This window comes from Phocoena phocoena, chromosome 14, assembly GCF_963924675.1.
Source record: "Phocoena phocoena chromosome 14, mPhoPho1.1, whole genome shotgun sequence".
Taxonomy (NCBI): Eukaryota; Metazoa; Chordata; class Mammalia; order Artiodactyla; family Phocoenidae; genus Phocoena; species Phocoena phocoena.
In genome coordinates this window covers 19,165,363-19,190,420 of record NC_089232.1, presented here as the reverse complement: position 1 = coordinate 19,190,420, position 25,058 = coordinate 19,165,363, and the positions used below count along the sequence as shown (strand labels likewise).

At 37.0% G+C, this 25,058-nt stretch overlaps 1 protein-coding gene across 5 annotated transcripts in view; it reads left to right on the top strand.

Moving 5' to 3' along the window:
- CTNNA2 (catenin alpha 2) overlaps positions 1-25,058 on the top strand; it is a 1,049,032-nt gene that overhangs the window by 980,345 nt on the left and 43,629 nt on the right. For all 5 annotated transcript variants that reach the window (XM_065891313.1, XM_065891311.1, XM_065891310.1 and 2 more), the window contains 2 exons: positions 6,392-6,573; positions 16,063-16,168. In XM_065891313.1, coding sequence (XP_065747385.1) covers positions 6,392-6,573; positions 16,063-16,168 — 288 coding nt within the window. The remainder of the gene's footprint in view (positions 1-6,391; positions 6,574-16,062; positions 16,169-25,058) is intronic.

Genomic DNA, 25,058 nt, shown 5'->3' with positions numbered 1-25,058 from the left:
AGCCAGAGCATTGAAGATACATTGGCTTTGATTTCAGACAGACTTGGTTTTGAATTGTGAAGCGTAGAGTGGGGACTATGCTGTTACATGCTGCTTAATTTCTCAGAGTTTCAGTCCTATCATCTGTAAAATGTAAATAATAGACTTGTTTGATAAGATTCTTCTGAGGTTCTAATTACTTAATATATTAAAATAATGAGCAAAATACTTGACATATATTAAGTGCTCAATAAGGGATGACTTGTCATCCTTTGGCAGAGAAATCTCTTCTAATCACAGGCTGGTGACAGTAGAAAAGTGCACAAAAGAGTATGAAGCTCCCTACTTTAAAAAATACCTTGTAGACTCTATTTACCCCCCCTAAAATGTTGAAAACAAGGAAGTTAAGCTGTGAGTCCTCTGAGCTTATGCTGGCATAACGCTAAACTAATGCATCAGTCAAGTCAATTCATCTTCAAAATTAACTAAAACCAGCATTTTTATGTCAATGACAAAGGGCAAGTTTGAGTAATTCACCCAAACATTAATCAATTCAAAGTCAATTTAATTGACTGACTGCAACTTAGTATTGATACAGCCCAAGTATCCATTGACTTGTTTTCTCAAAGACTAAGGCATATTGTAAAACCTTTATCTTATAATCTTTTAATTACCATCTTGTCAAAATGGCATGATTAGCCTCATTTTTTACAAGGAAGAATACAGCCCCATTATACTTCCATTACATTAGACATCAAGTCTGTTATGATGGCTGGAAACAAAAGTCAGATGGCACCTCTCTACATCATTTATTATTTCTTCACCCAGTGGGTGAAAAGACAATAATAGTCTTTTTCAAAAGATTTTTCAGCATGAGTGATGAACATGGGTCAGGATAATAAGAACAAAGTACCCCTGTAATCCAGCACTTGCTGATTTATCTTTGCGATCTTTCATGAGATCTGTGTGAGTAACTTGCAGCAGGCAGCATTAGTTATTGAGTCAGCCTATTTAAGCCTATAATTATATGATGACAAATCAGAGACATAGAATTATGGCTGTAAATTGAAAATAAGAGGGTGCACTGAATTGATGAGATGACAGATGGTCGAACTTTTGACCAGAGAAGTGTGTTAACTTGGTCGAAATTGTGAAGGAGGCAAAAGTTGTCTCTGACAGAGGCAGTTGCTCTTTCCAGCAGCCTGTTCTCTCCTGTTACTTTGTGTTCTCATTCAGAGAAATTCTTCTCTGAAAATGGTAAATTAATCTAAGAGGAGGTTATGGTGGGAGAAAAGAATTTAGTACCCACTCCAACATTGCTCTCAAAATCTGAAATTAGAGTGAATGTTTGTTTCCTTTATGTGTTCCTGTCTGCTGCTTGTCTACAATACTTTATGAGAGAGAGAGAGAGAGAGAGAGAGAGAGAGAGAGAGAGAGAGAGAGAGAGAATGAATGAAAACAATCATACCCTGATCTGATGAAATATAGAAATGATCAGGCCCTTTGTTCCTAAACATGACATCTTATAAACTCTTTCCTCACAAACTGACATAGTTAAAATTGATCAGCAACAACTCTTGGGCATTTAACCTTCAGGATAAAATATATTGTTTGGAGTCACACAAACCTGATTTGAAATATGAACTTGGCCAAGCTGTGCGGCTTTGGGGTAATTTTCTTAACCTGTCCCTGCCTCGTCTCCTTGTGTGTGTGTGTGTGTGTATTATATATATATATATATATATATATATATATATATATATATATATATATATATATATATATATATATATATACAGCATCCTACTTCATAATGTCATTAGGAGAAATGCATGATGAAATGTATCACGAGTTATTACATAATGTTAAGTTTAAGAAGATGATCATGATGCTTGTAGCACAAGGTAGTCATTCATTAGAAGGCTGACCAATAATTTAACCTGAAAGAGCTAGATAATTCAGACCATCGTGCAAGTTTTAATTTGAATTAATGAGACAAGAACCTCAATTTTCCAATTCACTTCACAGCCTGAGACAGGTAAAAGTCACCCACTCCTTAATTTCTTATGTTTATTATCCTGCTTTAAAACCAAGTGAGTAGAAATGGGCACATTAAATTTTAACCTTTTAAATCATTATTTATAAACATTTGTGTACTTAAAGCCTTAAAATGTAAGACTCTTGCTCTGTTTAAGAAACTAACATATCAGTTTGGAGGTCCATGGACTTTAAAAGTCATTTTTCATCTTGGGGTTGGAGAAATAATCCTTTTGAGATTGGAAAAAAGCTCTTTGAGATTTAGATTAAAGAAAAAGATTCTGGGCTGAGTGGTCGTTGGCTTGCGTCAGTGATTTGCACTTTCATTTAATAAATAAAGTTTAAAACAATCACAAAAAGTGGTTAGATATTCAAAGGAAAGGCTAGGAGCATGGAACAGGGTGGTTAGAAAACTTTGTGAATTCAAGTTTCTGATGCCACTGACTTGGGGTCCCAGATCAACAATCTGGACAGCTGTGCTTAGCTACACAGAAAGCAGCCAAAAATCTCAGACCACCCCAGGTGATCACATGACACAAACAGAAAAGCTGATTTGTTGTCTTTCCCTTTGGTCATGAAAATCATTTTTCTCATGTTTCCTTAGTTTGAGGGAATGAACAATTGCATGTCATATATTTTGTATTCAACTTGATTTGAATGTAGCCAGCCTCTAATTTTTTTTTCCTAGCTAGAACGGCTTTAATGTGTTAACATTTCAAACTGCTGAATTACATTGATAAGACCTAATTAAAACTCATGTGTTGAATTTTAATTTGATTAACTTGCAAATTTCACAGTTTGTGATCTACTGTTTATAGATAACCTTTTTTTTAACATTTCAGTTTCAGAAAAGGTCAATTATGAATTTTTAAAAGCTAAGAGCATTTTAATAATATTTAGGAAACAACTTTACTTCATCGATAGCTACATAAGCAGAAGCAGATATAACGACTCTTACACCCAAATCACACACCATTGAGTGCATTATGCGGGCGGAGCACACCTAGAGTCAAAATTACATCTTCTTATACAAATCTGCTCTAAGGAGCCAGTTTTTCTTTGGAATTGTGCCCTTATGAAACGTATGTCAGTTCTGTTAACTTCTCTCAAAATATGTTGATGCAGTGAGTGGAAAAATGGGTAAGCAGTCAATCAAGTGATGTGTATTTAGCTTCTACACTGTGCAGGATGCTGGGGACTCTACCCTCAGGAAGCTCAAAGAGAAGTCAGAGGTAGGGCATTACTCGAAATTAGAGAGTTAGAGCAAGGGAGTTAACATTCAAATGCTAAACTGCACAATGTGAAACTCAAGTGATACAGTTGACAGACACGTGTACACCCTTTAATGCACAAATTAACGCTTTTGGAACAATGACAGGTTTATTGCTAGAATCTGGAGATTGAATGTAGAGTATGGAGGTCTGTCAGGTAGTTTTATAGATTCTTTTACAGAGAAGCACCTAACGGATGCTTTAAATGATGCTAGTTAGGACTTGTGAGGTTTAAGTAAAACATGATTATCAATTTTGTATGAGGAGGACAGATGAATCTAAGACAGCATTAGAACATCAGACAGGGATGCTTCAGGAAACTTCTGCAAATCCAAACCTATCTCAAAGGTATTGGAAAAACTAGCAGCTTTGCAGTTAGTATGATATTGCATATGTGAGTTTATAACAAGCTCTTTTGTATATTAGCTATCTTAAAAAGTACTGTAAAATATTTTTCAAATATTAGTATTTTAATACTTTAACTATTGTATTTGCACAAGTCTGGCTTTTAAAATATGGATTGTAGTTTTTGTATACACACGCACACACATATTGTTCTACATAAGTATATACATACATCATACACACACACTCACATGCTATTTGTATAAAGTCACACACATGCATGCACGGGATTTCATAGATGTGTCTGTCTATTAGTAAGATGTAACATCTGGGAAGCTGCTGGTTCAAGGTCACTTCATGCAAATCAGACAAGGCACCCCTTTACCCTGGGCAGATGAAGGCTTGTCTAGGATGCTCAGCCTGGTGGACAGAGCCTAGAGTTTTAGTGATCTTTTACCCACTGGGCTGGGACCACTGGGCAGTGTCTAACCTGCATGGTCCTGCGTGGTGATCCCATTGTGCACAATGGTTAAGTATGGTGTTACCTGACCTGGGTTTGAATCCTATTCTTATAGCTCATTAGTTGTGTAATATTCAGAATTTAATTAACTTCCCTGGATCTTGGTATCATCATTAATAAAATAAGGGTAATAATAGTATTAATCTTGTAGAATAATTAAGTAGATTAAATTTTTGACATTCATAAGCCTTTTAGTACAGTACCCAGTATACATGCCTGTGTTCAAGGAATCATGTCAAGCTTCTATTTATAGAGAGTCACATAGTCTCTGAGCCCATCCCTTCTCTTTGATGGCAACTAAGTAATAAGCTGGAGAAGCAGCTAGAAGAAAACTCATACAGAAATAACGATAATATAATGTTAACAATAATCCCACACATGCTTACTTTCATTTTACATTTATTATTTCATTTTCTGTCCACCATAACATTTTGAGGTAATTGTTTATTATTCTTATATTATAGAATGTTAAGGATGTGATCCAGTAGCAATGAGGCCTTAACCCAAGTCAGTTACAGAGCCAGGTTGAGCCCAGTTTTTCTGAGCTTATATCCATTGATATTTCCATTAGATACCAGCTACCTACCTCTCCTTTGAACAATTCACTCACATTAGGAGGAACTTTACAATATAGAAAGAAGGTTTCTTTGTGCTATTTACTTGTCCTTTGCAACAGCTGTCGGTACCCCAAATCATGCTCTTCTGGAGAATACGTGCATCCCAGAATGAGAGGGATATCAGTGCTGACACACTGATCCACGTGGTCCTTTCAGTGAAGCAGGTTGTAAATGGTTCTTTGAGGATGCATTGAGGTGATGTCAAACATTTCATTCAGTGCCTGCTACATAAATAGTGTCTAACAAATACAGTTGATTCTCTTTATTCATGGCCCTTATGTTCTGTAAAGTCACCATGAACGCTTAATTAGCAACTACGGAATCATTGCTCCTAGGGGAAATGCAGGGTTAGCTTCCTGAGAGCTGCTAGTCTTAACATTTCCTTCAACCCATCAATATGTAATCTTGTTTAATGAGTGTTTCTGTTTAGATACCTTATTAGATAGTTTTGGTTCATGAACATTGAGCTCACAGCTGGGAGCACTAAAAGTCATGCCTGAACGAAGTTCATCTAATACATGTATTTTCTCCATTAGGCACATTGCAGCCTTTTTGTGCTTAGAGACACAAGACAGCATTTCAGCACTAGGATTGGGGGCCAAGTTAGACAGCAAAACCACCAATAAAAAGTGCCACCAATAAAAAACACCAATAAATATGTGGAAAATGTGGTACTAAATAGATTGCAGAAAGGACGCTTCTTTATGGTATGAGTGCTGAAACAAGAAAGCAGAGAAACCCTTGTTTAGCCTCATCTGGGAACATGGTTGTCGATGACTCAAAACTTTGGCATCTCTGCATATGTCTGTGAATGTCTGAAAGCACCACAAATATTGATTTGGGGATTTCAAATAGATTTTAGAGAGTAGGCAAATTTGCAAATAAAAAATCTGTGAATAGTGAGAATCAACTGTAGTTTTTCCTTTTCTACATTCCCTTACCTAGCAACTATTGAAAATCAACCTTTGCTTCTTAATCCTAAATGTTATCCCATCACAGCTTCCCTGTACATACTCATAGGCTCTCCAGGGAGCCATGTTCGACCCAGGATTTCCATGCAGGAGGACTGAAAATAGGTATGCCATCCCTGATGTGCCCTGCATAAGGGATTTTTGTTTGGCATCTAACCATGAATGGCTTCATTAACACTCACAGGACATCTCCCCATCCCACTTGGGATGCTCAGATATTCTTTAAAATTCTTTTCCTTCCCAGCAACAGAGGCCTGTTTTCTTTTTTTCTGAACAGATTTCAGTGTTGAAAGAGGTGCATTCTTTCATCTGGTAAAAGTTTCCCAAGACCAAATATAAAAATCGTCAGGAATAGATTCTTTTGAACAAACATATGTCATCACAGCGACAAAGAAGTTCTGTTACTGTCAATGTGCACGTACCTTTGGATCTCTTATTTTTTTGTATGTTGGAACAGGGACAGGGAATGTGGGGACCTTACCAGTCTGTGCTTTTGCATTCTTGGGGCTGGAGAAAAAGTACTTTCCAGAATGGTGGGACAGCCTATCATCCTTGTCAGGGTCTGGCTTTGCCATTAACTGGAGGCACAGTCACCCTCCTGTCTGTGCTTCTTTGTCACCATTAGTCACACTTTTTCTGTAACCCACACAGGCCATCATGGCACAACTACCGCAAGAGGAGAAGGCAAAAATAGCTGAGCAGGTGGAGATATTCCACCAAGAGAAAAGCAAGCTGGATGCTGAAGTGGCCAAATGGGACGACAGCGGCAATGATATCATTGTGCTGGCCAAGCAGATGTGTATGATCATGATGGAAATGACAGACTTCACAAGGTGAGGCCTGGAGACAGGAAGAGGAAGATTTTCTCATTAAAAATAACAGAAGCATAACAATGTGTATTAGCATGTGAAAAGCCTGCTGAAAAATTAAAAGACTACATCAAAGCAAGGTAGTGGTATTATAAAATTTACATGTGTAAGTCAAAGTGATCTGGACCTGGTTCTTAGCAGATAGGTCTTTTTGGTCAAAAAGAACAGATTCATTTCTGTAATTATTATTGTTTTAATTATCCATCCTAAGTCAGTCATAAAATCAAACCCCTGGGGCTTGGGTGACTCATTTTTGGTCTATGCTGTTTTGCAGTGTGTTTAAGTATTATTCTGAAGATAAGGTGTATGATTTGTTAATGCCCCTTTGGAAAAAAATATCTATCTATATATATATGTGTGTGTGTGTGCATGTAGACATGTAATATGGTTTAATGCTAGCTCATGATTTAGCATTAATCTCAGCTCGTATTTTATGCTTACACACAAAGAATCAGGTTCAACTCTCTGATTCTGTAATTTTGACAAGGAAATTAAACATTGTATAAGTTTTAGATCCTTTTGCTCTGAGCAGTGCTTTTACTAAATCAAGATACCAGTCAGAATTTTGTCAGGAGCCTTTTCCTCATCAGGGGTCATTGCTGTTTCTGCCATTGCATTTTTAGTTTCCTCTTTAAAGGGAGATGACATTTCTGCCCTTCCTACCACCCAAAGGGCAGACAAAGGGAGAGCAAAGCTCAATGAAAGAGCCCTGGATTTTTAGTCCAAATACCAGGTGATTTTGGACCTGTCTCATACTGTCTTTATACATTTGTACAATGGGAAAATAATACTCTTCTTATCAACTTTCACAGGAGAGTTTTAAAATCCAAAGAGGTAATGAAGTTACAAATTATGCTGCCATATGAATGAAAGCTATCATTTTTCTGTAGATTTCTTTTTCTGAGAAACACAGACACACACAGATACATGAGAAAAGATGTTTTAATGATTCAACACGGTATTTGTTATTAAAGTTATATAAGATGTGTGGCAATGTGAAGACACTACCTTATGGGAGACAATTTTTTAAGTGATTGTTGAGTGCTTTTAATAAGAAAAGCCTACAGTTAATTATAGGTTATAATAAAATATGGCACATCTCTGCCTTTTTCCCTTTACCTTTTGCCTCTGGCCAATATGTACTAATGACATCACTTGGTCCTTTCTCCAAATATTTAAAAATTGTTTTTGACTTTAGTGGAATGACTTTAAAGTTATGAGGGTGATCTTCGAGATTTTAAATGTCATTGTATTCATTAGAAGTTCAAATTTGTACATTTGGCTGGTCTTTGTCGGTTTCACAGATTTATTTCACACAAAAAGTAATAGTAGGATAACTCAGTCTGAGCCATTATTTAAGTCTAAATTTCCTACAAATCAGACTATCATGGCAGCCCACAGTCATTGCTTTTCAAGCAAGGCCTGTGATGACTTAATTTGCTTGCTTTCAACACTATTCATACTTTATCTGATGGATATTATACAATCCATTAAGAACATCACTTGAACAAATAATCTCATTAATTTAAAATGAATGATGAATCAAGTCATGTTGCTAGTTTAGATCAGGGAGACATTTTATAATACTCTAGATTATATATAACTGTGTCAAGGAAGAGAGATATACTTGAGGGGGTCTTGTTAGATGATGTTAAATAAGACAGACTTTCTATCAGTCAAAGCATAGTTTTAAAAGTGAAAAGAGGGCCACTTCAGTTCCTGAGGGATTTTGTATAATCATTTTATGCTGATTTGAATAATGAAATGTCTAGAGTGCTACTAGTTATCATTTTTTTCCACTGCCTGATGAGTAGTTTTGTGCCCCTTTGTGAGGGCAAAGGGAGGATACAGTTAATATCCAGAGAAACAGGAGAGACTGTGAATTGGAAATGGAGTACAGGAAGCTGAGGTTTTGCTGCTGCCCCCATCTGCCATGCAAAGAGGTAGCTAATTTGAGCCTTTCTTTGTGCCTCTCCCATAAGTTCACTGCACTTGACCCTATGCATTATTAGCCTTGCATTTTCCACTTTAAAAAGGAATAATTTCAGCTCTATAACTCTAATGGCTCTTACGTATTATGTTCCCTTATTTAAAGGAAGGATATAGCTGAGTAGGAATTGAAATTTGACTACTCTCTTCAGATCTTACATTTAAAGGGTGTTTGGGTACAAGAAAAAAAAAACTTGCATTTATTATTTTGTTGTTTTATTCTTATCAGTAGCTAATTCATTAATTTGATTCAGTAATCTCAATGATATCCACTCCATTATTATTAAAATTGGAGAGGTTTTGCCTCATTATTTGTGTAATAACTTCTTCATGGATAAAACTGATTATGCCTCATGTCTGTTTCCTGGTCAGTTCTTGACTTCCAAGAACTGACCAGGAAACAGTTCATCATCTCATGGTGATGGCATAAATGCTGTCCTGCATAGGGTGAATCCATACCTCTCATGTCACTTTCAGAAAGAAATAGCATGGGCCAGTCTTGTATCCCAATAGCAAAAGGTGTGCAGATGGCAGCAGTTCAGGAAAGAAACCCAAGTTTAATTGTACAGCAAGGGACAAAGCTGTCTCTTGAGATCAACTGTAAGTTCTGATCTTGAAAAGAACTGGGTTCAGGCTAAAACAAAAAGCTTTCAGGGTACAATCTACTGCTAAAGTAAAGAATCATGTAATCAGCCTGCTATTCCCAAATTTCATTCCTGCCTTGGTATGGACACTCAGGGCTTTAGCCCAAGTGACAGCTTGACTGGTCTTCCAGTTCCAAATCTTGACTCTTGTCAGTTCTTGCCATGCCATACCTGGCCATTAAAGGACATCCATCTAGCTCCCTTTGCACCAAAACTTTCTTTCCTCTTTTCATAGAATAATATAAAAATCTTGAGTTTGCTATCCAAGGCCTACCTTTACTGACCCTTAGATTCCTTCTCAATTTTGTGCATATTTGTATTTCTACTTCAAGACCATCATATAAATGTTACTTCCTTGAATAATTCAACTTATGGTACTACAGTCTCACCTGATTTATCTTTAATCCCCAGATTAATACAATTTTTCCACTGCACTGTCTTTAGACCACTTCAGCTAATTGGTGAAAGTGGTATTTCCCAACTATGTTTTATGGACTGTGGTTCTGAAAACGGGCTTCTATGATTCAGTACATTTACAAATATACTCCTTACTTACTATATCTCATTACTGGAGAGTCACATCATATATTGATCTGTTAGAGGTACTGAGAAAACTATAGTAAATAAATGTTTTTAACTTGGATTAACTCAGAATTTAAGAATTCTGGGTACTGAGTACATTGACTCAGAATGCACTCACACATTGATTTTTCTCATTAATACCTATTACCTTTTCATGAAATAAATATGAATTAGTTGTTAAATTGTGGATAGCAGTAATGCAGTAATAGCTTTCCATGATTCTCTTTTTTTTTGGAAGTGACCATTTCCTGGGAAAGCTTCCAAATATTGACCCTTGTATAAGAATCACCTATTAGCAAAAGAGAGAAGGTTACATGAACCTATACAGTAGAGCCAATTCTATGGCTTGATATTTTTCCAAGAAAACTAAAAACATGTTCCAAATGGAACAATAAGATGGCTTTTGTCTTTAAGGTCACAAGATTCCTCAAAGAACCTTTCAAAATGCACAAAGTAGAGAACCTGATTAAGTTAGGGAAAGACAAAGGGTATAAACCATCACTTTGAGACTGGGAACTACAGCCAGTGGAACTAGTCCCTTTGTCCATACTGCCTTCCACTAATAGGAAGACTCAGACTTCTGATCTTTTCTGGGCAACATCCCTGGCAACACCATTCTCCTTTCTGTCTCTATGAATTTGACTACTCTAGTATCTCATATAAGTGAAAACATACAGCATTTGTCTTTTTGTGACTGGCATATTTCACTTAGCATAATGTTCTCAAGGTTCATCCATATTGTACATGTCAGACTTTCATTCCTTCTTAAGGCTAAATAATATTTCAATGAATATATACATCATGTTTTATTTATCCATTCATCTATTCTTTGGCACTTGGATTGTGAATAATATTGCTATGAACATGGGTGTACAAATATCTCTTTGAGACCCTGCTTTCAATTCTTTGAATATATACCCAGGAGTGGAATTGCTGGATCACATGGTAGTTCTATGTTTATTTTTTTTAGGAACCACTGTACTGTTTTACATAGCAGCTGCACCATTTTATATTCCCATCAACAGTGCACAAAGGTTCCAACTCCTTCCCATCCTCACCAAGACTTCTTATTTTCTGTTTTTGTTTGTTTTTATAGTAACTATCTTAATGAGTGTGAGATGGTATCTCATTGTGATTTTGATTTACATTTTCCTAACAATTAGTGGTGTTGAACATCTTTTCATGTGCTGATTAGCCATTGTATTCTTCTTTGGAGAAATGTATATTCAGGTCTTTTGCCCGTTTTTTAATCAGGCTGATTAATTTTTAGTGTTGAGTTCTAGGAGTTTTTCTATATTCTGGATATCAACCCCTTGTTAGGTATAGGATTTGCAAATATTTTCTCTGATTCTGTGGGTTGCCTTTGTATTCTGTTGATTGTGTCCTTCAATGCACAGAAGTTTTAAAAATTTTGATATAGTCAAATTTGTCTATTTTTGTTGTTGCTGTTGCCTGTTTTATTGGTGTTGCATGAGAGAAATCATTGCCAAATCCAACATCATGAAGTTTTTCCCTTAACTTTTCTTATAAAATATGTATAGATTAGCTCTCATGATCCACTTCCAGTTGATTTTTGTATATGGTATAAGAAAAAGGTCCTGCTTCATTCTTTTGCATGTAGATATCAATTTTCCCAATATCATTTGTTGAAAACACTGTCCTTTTCCTGTTGAATGGTCTTGAGAACTTGTCAAAAATCTGCTGGGCTTTCTATTCTGTTCCATTATTTTATACATCTGTCTTTATGCCAGTACTACACTGTTTTGATTACTGTAGCTTTGTAGTAAGGCCCTCAACTTTGTCCTTTTTTAAGATTAAGGAAGATTTTTTGGCTATTTGGGGTGCCTTGACAATCCATATGATTTTTTAAGATAGATTTTTCTATTTTGGCAAAATTGCTGCTGGGTTTTTAATAGGGATTACATTGATTGCTTTGTGTAGTACTGATATCTTAATAATATTAAGTCTTCTAATCCATGTACATAAGGTGTCTTTCCATTTATTTGTGTCTTTATTCATTCATCCATTGATGGACACTTAGGTTGCTTCCATATATTGAGTATTGTAAATAATGCTACAATGAACATAGGAGTGCATATATTTTTTAAATTAGTGTTTTCATTTTCTTCAGATAAATACCCAGTAGTGGAATTGCTGAATCATATGACAGTTCTATTTTTAACTTTTTGAGGAAACTCCATACTGTTTTCCACAGTAGCTGCACCAATTTATATTCCCACCAATAGTGCACAAGTGTTCTCTTTTCTCCACATCCTTGCCAACGTCTGTTATTTGTTGTCTTTTTGATATAAGCCATTCTGACTGGTGTGAGGTGATATCTTATTGTGGTTTTGGTTTGCATTTCCCTGATCATTAGTAATGTCGAGTACCTTTTCATGTACCTGTTGACCATCTGTATGTTTTCTTTGGAAATGTGTCTTTTCAGGCCCTCTGCCTGTCTTTAAATTGGATTATTTTCTTTTTTGCTATTGATTAAGTTCTTTATATATTTTAGATATTAACCCCATATCAGATCTATGATTTGCAAATATTTTCTCCCATTCAGTAGGTTGCCTTTTCATTTTGTTGATGGTTTCCTTTGCTGTGCAGAATCTTAAATAAATAATTTGTATTAGGTGCTTCTGACAATATCAATATTATGTTACTTAATGAAACTGTTTTTGAAGTCTTTCTTCTTTTCCTATATTCTGGAAGAATTTAAATTGCATTGGGATTATCTTCTTTTTAAAGCAGTGGTCCCTAACCTTTTTGGCACCAGGGACCAGTTTTTGGAAGACAATTTTTCCACAGACGATGGGGTGGGGGGAGCAGGGAGCTTGCTTGCCTGCCTGCCCGCCACTCACCTCCTGCTGTGTGGCCCAGGGGTTGGGGACCTCTGTTTTAAAGGTTTAGTAAATTCCTCTGAGAAACCATCTGGATTTACTGATTTTTTTTTTTTTTTTTTTGCGGTACGTGGGCCTCTCACTGTCGTGGCCTCTCCCGTTGCGGAGCACAGGCTCCGGACGCGCAGGCTCAACGGCCATGGCTCACGGGGCCAGCCGCTCCGTGGCATGTGGGATCTTCCCAGACCGGGTCACGAACCCGTGTCCCCTGCATCGGTAGGCGGACTCTCAACCACTGCGCCACCAGGGAAGCCCTGGATTTACTGATTTTTTGACCAGCTTTCTCTTTGACAGCCTTACTTATTTCTTTCATGGAAATCAGATTCTTTAGAGTTTTCAAAATCTACTTTCTAGCCAGTGTTGGTAAACTATATTTTCCTAGAAAGTTATTTCATCCATGTTCTCAAATTTCTTTATATGTATTTGAGGAAACTAGTATTGTAATACTTCAAATGTTCTGTTTTTTTTAAGATAATTTAAATCTTACCTTTTTTTACTTTAGAATATTTTTCTCCTATTTTTTTCTTGATAGCAAGCTAAGTATATTTTCTATATCAGTTTTGCCTTCCTTTTTTTTGGAATTGATTTATTTATTTTCTGTGTTCTGTTATTTTCTAACTCATAAATCTCTTCTTATTTTTTTAATTTTATTTTTTTATTGAAGTATAGTTGATTTACAGTGTTGTGCCAATCTCTGCTGTACAGCAAAGTGACTCTGTAATAGAGACTTTTTTTTTTAATATTCTTTTCCATTATGGTTTATCACAGGATATTGAATACAGCTCCCTGTGCTATACAGTAGAACCTTGTTGTTTATCCATCCTATATATAATCGTTTACATATGCTAATCCCACACTCAAAGTCCTCCCCTCCCCCACCCCACTCCTCCTTGGCAACCACAAGGCTGTTCTCTATGTGTGTGAATCTGTTTCTGTTTTGTAGATAGGTTCATCTGTGCCATATTTTAGATTCCACATGTTAGTGATTTTTATTAGTTTCTTCCTACTTTCTAAATTCTTGAGTCAGATGATTATTGTTTTTGTTATTTCTTGCATATTAATATCTGTAGTTATGGCTATTTGTGTTTCTCTGAGATTACTACTTTAGCTATCTCATCAGAATATAGCAGAAAGAGTACTAAATTGTGATTAGGGACACAGAGGTTGCAGTCCTTTTTCTCTCTCTTATCACTCTCTGCATTATCGTCTTGGGCAGGTCACTTCACTTCCTCTTCGGGTTTCAGCTTTCTCAATCAGAAAATGAGGAAATATTTGATGATCCCCAAATTTCTACATTGCTCTCTAGTTTCATGTAATACATCCCTGTCATCAACTTGTGATTCCAAACATTTGAATTGAGTCTGCAATGTGACCTCTAAAGTCTCAAAATTTTAAATACAATATAATAGTGAGTCTATGTACTGTAGTCTCTGGTGTAATCACAAAAGACATGCTTCTAATCATGCTTTAGCTGCAATATGGGAGTCTCAGCCTCAAACAAATTCAAGTCTCTATAAATGTTCTTTATTAACTTAGCACATTTTGTCAGAGTCAATCAACTGTTGAAAGTTATCATGAAAAGTTCATGAGAAAGCATTTCCTCAAGTCCTTTGAAATTCTTGGAGCAAACAAACACCAAGATTGTTAGTAATGAAAAATCAAGCATAGAGCAGCCCTTTGTGAATGGGTTAAGATGAAGGCAAAAGGTAACAACAAATATTTTGTCAGAGTAAGTTTGCAAAAAAGATTTTCTAAGGTTTGGAAGTTACAGAGGAATAAACAATAATGAGAGTAATATTAAATATTAACAGATTCTGCATCTAACCTTTCCTTTAAAAATATAAACCAAAAACAAAATAAAAGTTTATTTAGAGATAATTAAAAAAAATAATGTGAGAGCATGGGAGCCCAATTGTCCAGATTCTTTAATTCATCCATATTATATCAAATTCACATGTAAAATCTCTGTCCATATTTTAAAAATCTATACAACTGAAAAAAAATCAGTGTCTTTTGTGGAAGAGTTAATGTTACCACAGCAAAATGAAATAGCTTGCTTTGAATTTCCCTATGTACGTGTTTAAGCACTGACATGAACACAATATATTTTACTTTTACCTACTAACACTGAAAATGCCAGAGACAAAATTAAGAGGGAAACAAAATGCCCTTCATTTACATTTATTTTCTAAAGTCATTTTAAGTCTTCCATTTTATAAAACATTGTTATATAACAATGGCAATCATTGCCCAGTCTCTATGCATTCTAAATAAATCACTTCTGAGTGGTTTTTTCTCTATATTTTACCACATGTCTTAACTATAGGTTTATAAGTTTGTAGGCCTAAAAAATGCATTGATTTTTAGATGCATATAAGGAGACCAGTAACAATGCTAAAAATATAAGGATGAATGTATTTAGTCTATTATTTTATTTACCTCTCAAGAAAAGTGAAGAAAAATCATATCATATGCAACATTTTGTTTAAAGATTTATGATGCAGCATAATTTCTTTTTCCTTTCTAATAAATATTTAAAAGACAAGTAATTTTAAACAGTTTACCTAATTGAAAGCCTTATGTGAAAATACTGGGAAAATGGTTCAGCATAAATACATCTACTGTCACACAGTGTTCTGTGCGTCTTCCTTCGTAAGTCAGTCCCAGAAACATATAAACCAGCAAGAGTAAGAGCTCAGCAGATTTCTGAAATTCTGGCCAAACAGTTCTCAGTTATGGACAAGAGACAGTGGCTTCTTAAGGAGCCAAAGTGGACTTAAAAATATAATTAACATAATAATAGTGCTGAGCATGGTATGAAAGACAATGCATGTGCATTTATTTTGGCTAGCCTCTGATTTAAATTTAGAATTTATCACATGATTTGCATAAGCTTAGATGAGTTATTCACTTTAGTCTATTTTTCTCTTCTCTAAAATGGGAATGATGATGCCTACTTGTTAGGGTTGTTATGAAGACAAATGTATATACAACAGCATAGACACATGGTAAGCATTTACATATTAAATTCCCATTGCTCTTGTGGTGATCATATTTTTTAAGGGACCACTGTTTAAAATATATAGAAATGCATGTAAAGAATAAAATGTGAGCATGCACATCCAAATAGGGAAAAATATTCCCTAAAAATGAATGCAAGTAAATTGAATTATTTACATGGAAATTGAAGTGAATCAAGAAAACATTAAAATTTCCTTTAACTTGGTCAGAGCCAAATCAAATACAAAAGCAGAGTCCTGGGCAAACAATATGGTAGGTGTGTCTATTTCCTGTCATAAAGTGGATTTCTAATTATGTTGTGTCTGTTTTTTCAGAGGCAAAGGCCCGTTGAAAAATACATCTGATGTGATTAATGCTGCCAAGAAAATTGCTGAAGCAGGCTCTCGAATGGACAAATTAGCCCGAGCTGTGGCTGATCAGGTAATATAAGACAGAAGAGCAAGCACATGCTGAGTGGGGTCATTAACTAGCTCTTGCGTTCTGTAATGGGTTTTATGCACTCTATAAAATGCCCCCGAAGAATGAATTGTAGAGAATCGCTACCATTTTACAAACTGGCCTCTAACTCTGTGGAGACTGAGTTGATGCCAAAGGTGGGTTCAGTTCAGAGGGACTAGTAAATCCAATGATCAAAATTCCTTGAGAAAGAAGAGTACCCACTTTTTAAGAGACATAATCCACAAGGAATCATGGATCCTGGCTGTCCTCATTCAGAAAGTCAAATACACTGCACAAGGGGGAAGAAAAAGAAAGAACTTTACTTCTGGTTATAATTGATCTCACTGTAATGATGCTCTCATAATAACTTATGCTCTAGCATAAATGGGATGAATCCACATAGTCAAGAACATCCAGATTTCAGCTTTATTTTCATCCAGACCTAAAGGGCATCAGAGATTAATGAAATTCTCAATAGTATCTTTTATGCTTTTAGACTGAACTAAGATACATGTTAAAATAGTTCACAATCTGAATGTTGAGTGTTTGAGCTTATTTCCACACTTTTCATCTTATTTTGCTGAATTGGAACTCTAAAATCCTGTTCTAAATATGTCTTGTTGCAATAATGGGCCATTTCTTTTAAGGGTACTTTAGGCAATATACTTTTCCAGATAGCTGATGCTCATCTCTTTAAGAAACCAGTGGCTTACAGTTTGAACTGTTTTAAAAGGAAAATGTCTTAAAATATAAATTAAGATTCTGAAATAGAGAATATTACATAAACTGCTATTTACATGGAGAAAATATTATGAGCATGAATTTGCCTACTAGACTACAAAACAGTTATGCTCTCTGGAGACAATGAAAGTTTTTGAATTGTTTCCTCCCCCTTAGATGGTCCTAGGCTCCTATGATTTTTTTTTTTACATTTTTATTGAAGTATAATTGCTTTACAATGGTGTGTTAGTTTCTGCTTTATAATAAAGTGAATCAGTTATACATATACATATGTTCCCATGTCTCTTCCCTCTTGCGTCTCCCTCCATCCCACCCTCCCTATCCCACCCCTCCAGGCGGTCACAAAGCACCGAGCTGATATCCCTGTGCTATTCGGCTGTCTCCCACTAGCTATCTATTTTACGTTTGGTAGTGTATATATGTCCATGCCTCTCTCTCGCTTTGTCACAGCTTACCCTTCCCCCTCCCCATAGCCTCAATCCATTCTCTAGTATGTCTGTGGCTTTATTCCTCTCTTACCCCTAGGTTCTTCATGACATTTTTTTTTCTTAAATTCCATATATATGTGTTAGCATACGGTATTTGTCTTTCTCTTTCTGACTTACTTCACTCTGTATGACAGACTCTAAGTCCATCCACCTCATTACAAATAGCTCAATTTTGTTTGGTTTTATGGCTGAGTAATATTCCATTGAATATATGTGCCACATCTTCTTTATCCATTCATACGATGATGGACACTTAGGTTGTTTCTGTCTCTGGGCTATTGTAAATAGAGATGCAATGAACATTTTGGTACATGACTCTTTTTGAATTATGGTTTTCTCAGGGTATATGCCCAGTAGTGGGATTGCTGGGTCATATGGTAGTTCTATTTGTAGTTTTTTAAGAAACCTCCATACTGTTCTCCATAGTGGCTGTACCAATTCACACTCCCACCAGCAGTGCAAGAGTGTTCCCTTTTCTCCACACCTTCTTCAGCATTTACTGTTTCTAGATTTTTTGATGATGGCCATTCTGACTGGTGTGAAATGATATCTTATTGTAGTTTTGATTTGCATTTCTCTAATGATTAATGATGTTGACCATTCTTTCATGTGTTTGTTGGCAGTCTGTATATCTTCTTTGGAGAAATGTCTATTTAGGTCTTCTGCCCATTTTTGGATTGGGTTGTTTGTTCTTTTTTGTTATTGAGCTGCGTGAGCTGCTGATAAATTTTGGAGATTAATCCTTTGTCAGTTGTTTCATTTGCAAATATTTTCTCCCATTCTGAGGGTTGTCTTTTTCTCTTGTTTATGGTTTTCTTTGCTGTGCAAAAGCTTTGAAGTTTCATTAGGTCCCATTTGTTTATTTTTATCTCCATTTCTCTAGGAAGTGGGTCAAAAAGGATCTTGCTGAGATTTATGTCATAGAGTGTTCTGCCTATGTTTTCCTCTAAGCGTTTGATAGTTTCAGGCCTTGCATTTAGGTCTTTAATCCATTTTGAGCTTATTTTTGTGTATGGTGTTAGGGAGTGATCTAATCTCATACTTTTACATGTACCTGTCCAGTTTTCCCAGCACCACTTATTGAAGAGGCTGTCCTTTCTCCACTGTACATTCCTGCCTCCTTTATCAAGATAAGGTGACCATATGTGTGTGGGTTTATCTCTGGGCTTTCTATCCTGTTCCATTGATCCATCTTTCTGTCTTTGTGCCAGTACCATACTGTCTTGATTACTGTAACTTTGTAGTATAGTCTGAAGCCAGGGAGCCTGATTCCTCCAGCTCCATTTTACATTCTTAAGATTGCTTTGGCTATTTGGGGTATTTTATGTTTCCATACAAATTGTGAAAATTGTTGTTCTACTTCTGTGAATAATGCCAGTGGTAGTTTGATAGGGATTGCATTGAATCTGTAGATTGCTTTACGTAGTAGAGTCATTTTCACAATGTTAATTCTTCCCATCCAAGAACGTGGTGTATCTCTCCATCTATTTGTATCATCTTTAATTTCTTTCATCAGTGTCTTATAATTTTCTGCATACAGTTCTTTCATCTCCTTAGGTAGGTTTATTCCTAGATATTTTATTATTTTTGTTGCAATGGTAAATGGGAGTGCTCTCTTGATTTCACGTTCAGATTTTTCATCATTAGTGTATAGGAATGCCAGAGATTTCTGTGCATTAATTTTGTATCTTGCTACTTTACTAAATTCATTGATTAGATCTAGTAGTTTTTTGGTAGCATCTTTAGGATTCTCTATGTATAGTATTATGTCATCTGCAAACAGTGACAGCTTTACTTCTTCTTTCCCGATTTGGATTCCTTTTATTTCCTTTTCTTCTCTGATTGCTGAGGCTAAAACTTCCAAAACCATGTTGAATAAGAGTGGTGAGAGTGGACAACCTTGTCTTCCTCCTGATCTTAGTGGAAATGCTTTCAGTTTTTCACCATTGCAGACAATGTTGGCTGTGGGTTTGTCATATATGGCGTTTATTATGTTGAGGAAAGTTCTCTCTATGCCTACTTTCTGCAGGGTTTTTATCATAAATCGGTGTTGAATTTTGTTGAAGGCTTTCTCTGCACCTATTGAGATGATCGTATGTTTTTTCTCCTTCAATTTGTTAATATGGTGTGTTACGTTGGTTGATTTGCGTATATTGAAGAATCCTTGCATTCCTGGAATAAACCAGGGACTCTCTGTGCTTCCTGGACTTGATTAACTATTTCCTTTCCCATATTAGGGAAGTTTTCAACTATAATCTCTTCAAATATTTTCTCAGTCCCTTTCTTTTTCTCTTCTTCTTCTGGAACCCCTATAATTTGAATGTTGGTGAATTTAATGTTGTTCCATAGTTCTCTGAGAGTGTCCTTAGTTCTTTTCTTTCTGTTTTCTTTATTCTGCTCTGCAGTAGTTATTTTCACTATTTTATCTTCCAGGTCACTTATCCGTTCTTCTGCCTCAGTTATTCTGCTATTGATCCCATCTAGAGTTTTTAATTTCATTTATTGTGCTGTTCATCGTTGTTTGTTTCATCTTTAGTTCTTCTAGGTCCTTGTTAAATGTTTCTTGCATTTTGTCTATTTCCAAGATTTTGGATCATCTTTACTATCATTATTCTGAATTCTTTTTCAGGTAGACTGCCTATTTCCTCTTCATTTGTTAGGTCTGGTGGGTTTTTATCTTGTTCCTTCATCTGCTGTGTGTTCTTCTGTCTTCTCATTTTGCTTATCTTACTGTGTTTGGGGTCTCCTTTTTGCAGGCTGCAGGTTGGTAGTTCCTGTTGTTTTTGGTGTCTGTCCCCAGTGACTAAGGTTGGTTCAGTGGGTTGTGTATGCTTCCTGATTGAGGGGACTAGTGCCTGTGTTGTGGTGGATGAGGCTGGATCTTCTCTTTCTGGTGGGCAGGTCAATGTCTGGTGGTGTGTTTTGGGGTGTCTGTAGAGTTATTATGATTTTTAGGCAGCCTCTCTGTTAATAGGTGGTGTTGTGTTCCTGTCTTGCTAGTTCTTTGGCATAGAGTGTCCAGCACTGTAGCTTGATGTTCACTGAGTGAAGCTGGGTGCTGGTGTTGAGATGGAGATCTCTGGGAGATTTTCACCATTTTATATTATGTAGAGCTGGGAGGTCTTTTGTGGACCAGTGTCCTGAAGTTGGCTCTCCCACCTCAGAGGCACAGCACTGACTCTTTGCTAGAGCACCAAGAGCCTTTCATCCACACGGCAGAGAATAAAAGTGATGAAAGAAAGAAAGAAAGAAAGAAAGAAAGAAAGAAAGAAAGAAAGAAAGAAAGAAAGGAAGGAAGGAAGAAAAAGAAAGAAGGAAGGAAGGAAGGAAAGAAGGGGGGGAAGGAGGGAAGGAAGGAAAGAAAGAAAGAAAGAAGATAAACCAAAATAAAGTAGGATAAAATAAAATAAAGTTATTAAAATAAGAAATAATTATTAAGAAAAAAAATTTTAAAAAGAAAAAAAAACGGACAGATAGAACCCTAGGACTAATGGTGGAAGCAAAGCTATACAGACAAAATCTCACACAGAAGCATACACATACACACTCACAAAAAGAGGAAAAGGGGAAAAAATAATAAATCTTGCTCTCCAAGTTCACCTCCTCAATTTGAGATGAGTCGTTGTCTATTCATGTATTCCACAGATGCAGGGTACATTAAGTTGATTGTGGAGCTTTAATCCGCTGCTCCTGAGCCTGCTGAGAGAGATTTCCCTTTCTCTTCTTTGTTCTCACAACTCCCAGGGGCTCAGCATTGGATTTGGCCCCACCTCTGCGTGTAGGTCGCCGGTGGGTGTCTGTTCTTCTCTCAGACAGGACGGGGTTAAAGGAGCAGCTGCTTCGGGGACTCTGGCTCACTCAGGCTGGGGCGAGGGAGGGGCATGGAGTGCGGGGCGAGCCTGCGGCGGCAGAGGCCTGCCTGACATTGCACCAGTCGGAGGTGTGCCGAGCATTCTCCCGGGGAAGTTGTCCCTGGATCCTGGGACCCTGGCAGTGGCGAGCTGCACAGGCTCCCTGGAATGGGGGTGTGGATAGTGACCTGTGCTCACACACAGGCTTCTTGGTAGTGGCAGCAGCAGCCTTAGCGTCTTATGCCCGTCTCTTGGGTCCGTGCTTTTAGCTGCTGCTCGCGCCCATCTCTGGAGCTCCTTTAAGCAGCACTCTTAATCATCTCTCCTCACGCACCAGGAAACAAAGAGGGAAGAAAAAGTCTCTTGCCTCTTTGGCAGGTCCAAACTTTTCCCCGGACTCCCTCCCGGGTAGCCGTGGTGCACTAACTCCTGCAGACTGTGTTCACGCAGCCAACACCAGTCCTCTCCCTGCACTCCGACCAAAGCTGGAGCCTCAGCTCCCAGCCCTGCCCGCCCCGGCGGGTGAGCAGACAAGCCTCTCGGGCTGGTGAGTGCCGGTCGGCACCGATCCTGTGGGCAGGAATCTCTCTGCTTTGCCCTCCACACCCCTATTGCTGTGCACTCCTCCGCGGCTCTGAAGCTTTCCTCCTCCGCCACCTGCAGTCTCCACCTGCGAAGTGGCTTCCTAGTGTGTGGAAACCTTTCCTCCTTCACAGCTCCCTCCCACTGGTGCAGGTCCCATCCCTATCTTTGTCTCTGTTTTTTCTCTTTTCTTTTCCCCTACCCAGGTACGTGGGGACTTTCTTGCCTTTTGGGAGGCCTGAGGTCTTCTGCCAGCGTTCAGTAGGTGTTCTGTAGGAGTTGTTCCACACGTAGTTGTATTTCTGGTGTATCTTTGGGGAGGAAGGTGATCTCCGCGTCTTACTCTTCTGCCATCTTCCCCTCCTGGCCCTCCTGTGATTTTTGAGTTGCTTACTATAATTGTTCTCCCTCATTCCTTAATATGACTGTTTCTCTAAATCCTTGTTGTCTTCAGCATCCCCGATTTTAGAATCCTTCAAGTCAATACTAGATTTACTCATCTTCCAAAGTCTGAAAAGAAAAATACATGATTAAACTATTAGGATTACATTTAAAATAAGCCTACAGATTGTCTCAATTTAACTTTTTTATACATATGATGGCTAATCTGAGGGAATGTTTTCTGCTTTCTTTTGCATTTTTGAGGAATACTCAATAGTATAGTTAATTCATTTAAATATTATCATAATTTGAGAATTTCCTGAAATTTGTAGGAATTGAAGTTTGTAACATTATTAAATTGCTAATTTCAGGACAATGCCAACCGCCAAGTTTCCTACCGTTTGCAACATAGGTTGAGCTCCATATGTAACCCAGGAAGTTCATGTAAAAGAGAGGGGAGGGGGCTTGCCTGGTGGTGCATTGGTTGAGAGTCTGCCTGCCGATGCAGGGGACACGGGTTCGTGTCCTGGTCTGGGAAGATCCCACATGCTGTGGAGTGGCTGGGCCTGTGAGCCATGGCCACTGAGCCTGTGTGTCTGGAGCCTGTGCTCCACAACGGGAGAGGCCACAACAGTGAGAGGCCTGTGTACCGCAAAAAAAAAAAAAAAAAAAAAAAAAGAGAGAGGGGACGGACTTCCCTGGTGGTGCAGTGGTTAAGAATCTGCCTTCCACTGCAGGGGACATGGGTTTGATCACTGATCAGGGAACTAGATCCCACATGCATGCCACAACTAAGAGTTCAAACGCCACAACTAAGGAGCTGCTGGCCTCAACTAAAGAGCACGTGTGTGGCAACTAAGACCAGCACAACCAAAATAAAAATAAATAAATAAATAATAATATTAATTTTAAAAAATTTAAAAAATAAAAGAGAGGAGAGACAACGAACTTACTTGAAAATATTCATGCATACATGCAAACATACAGAAATGCACCAGCCAGGAAAGAATGCTGCACTTTTTCTGCAAATGTGGAGGGAATTGTTTGCAAAATGTTGGAATGAGTGGAATGACCAGAGATTGGTGGGTGGTTCTGAAACCAGGTTGTGTTTGGACAGACTCCTTAGGAGTGATAGTGGATGGAGTTTGGATGGTCTTTCCATTATACTCTGAATCTCAGTGGCTGAAACTCTTTCTCAATATGTTTAGGCTCCTTGAGGTCAATAGTTTTTTATTGTGATTCTTATTTTTGATTTTGTAATTTTGGATACTTGTTTCCAACAATCATGTAACATGAAGCATAGCCCCAAACAGTTTTGGTATCTGGAAAACACACCACACATGTACACACACAGATATCCCAGGATTTGAGATGTATTTTGAGAGTGTGACAAAATATTAAAATGCTATTTAATGATGATGCAACAACAACAACAAAAAAGAGATGAAGTTAAACATAACACTCTCTTTGTGGTATTCTTCTTATCATCAATTGTGAAGCAACTTGCAATTTTTGCTAATGCTTCATCTGAATGGGGCATTTCTTTCTCAAATTTTACACCCATTTCTACTATTTCCATGGTATAAGAGTTATTTTTCTTGGCCCATCATGCCTTTATTTGTGTTTTAAATACTTTACGTTAAATAATAGAATAGAATGAGCATTTCCAAATGTCTATTGCTTGCCTTTATCTTGCCGGAAAATATTTTTATGAAGATTTGAGATATGCACACAATATAAACTTTTTACGGACTGTTGCATTTTTAATTACTGTTCCATTGAGATAGAACTTCCATTTTAATTTGCTACAAGGTATTTGTATTAAAAGCCTTGTCAGCCCTCTAGGGAGATATCATTTTAAAGTTATTTCTTTTCAGTATATGAGTCTCTGGAGTAGGATAAATATTACAGTATTAAGTACTTGTAGGAAGCTAAAAACAGTCTCTGTGGGATTCTTTCTTGATAAATGCAGTTAGTGAAAAAAATACCACAATGGTAAGTGTTATGTATACAAAAGACCCCTTTGTCATTTATTAGATAAATAGCTGTGTCAAATGACTGGCTTCACAGTATTAATGAAAGAATTCCCTTTCTTGAGCTTGAAGGAAACTTAGCTGGAGTCTTTGTCTCATACTCTTATTCTAAATAACATACTTTGGTTTGGGCTGTAGGTACTCATTTCTTACAATGTTTCATCAAGGATCTGGTGATTATATGTCCTTTGCAAGTGCCAGATTGAGCCGGAACAATAGAATGTCCTGGAGAATTTTGAGCTGAACTTTGTATAGCAATAGAAATATATTTCAATTACTGGATAGCTATTGACATTGAAGCTTCAGAAATGCTTTAGGGAATCATGTAAATGTCTGTGGAAGTGTTCAGCTCTGCTCAGTGTGTATTTGATGGATATCTACCCACTTAAGTTACAAAGAGAATTAAAAATCTATGGTCACCAGAATTTTTTTGAGAATTCAAAATCTTTGGTGCATCCTTTGAAGGGTCTTATTGTTACACTTATGAGCTTATTTCAATTGACTTCAAATTCATTTCACTCAAATCTTTTTCTTTTACAGTGGTCTTGATCCTTCTCAGAGTCTCTTGTTTAAAGGAAGTTTATCATGTTGCTAAAATTTGAATAAATATGGAATTCCAAGAAGTATAATAGAGTTCCTTTAGTGAATGATACTTGTCTTAGAAAACCAAAAGAAACAAGTGCATTTTCCCCCAACTAACTGAATTAAAACTCTATGTTGTACTACGGCAGAGAGACTGCCACACAGGATGATTTCCTTCTAGCATCTGTTGCTTTGTTCTCTGTGTTAAAATAAC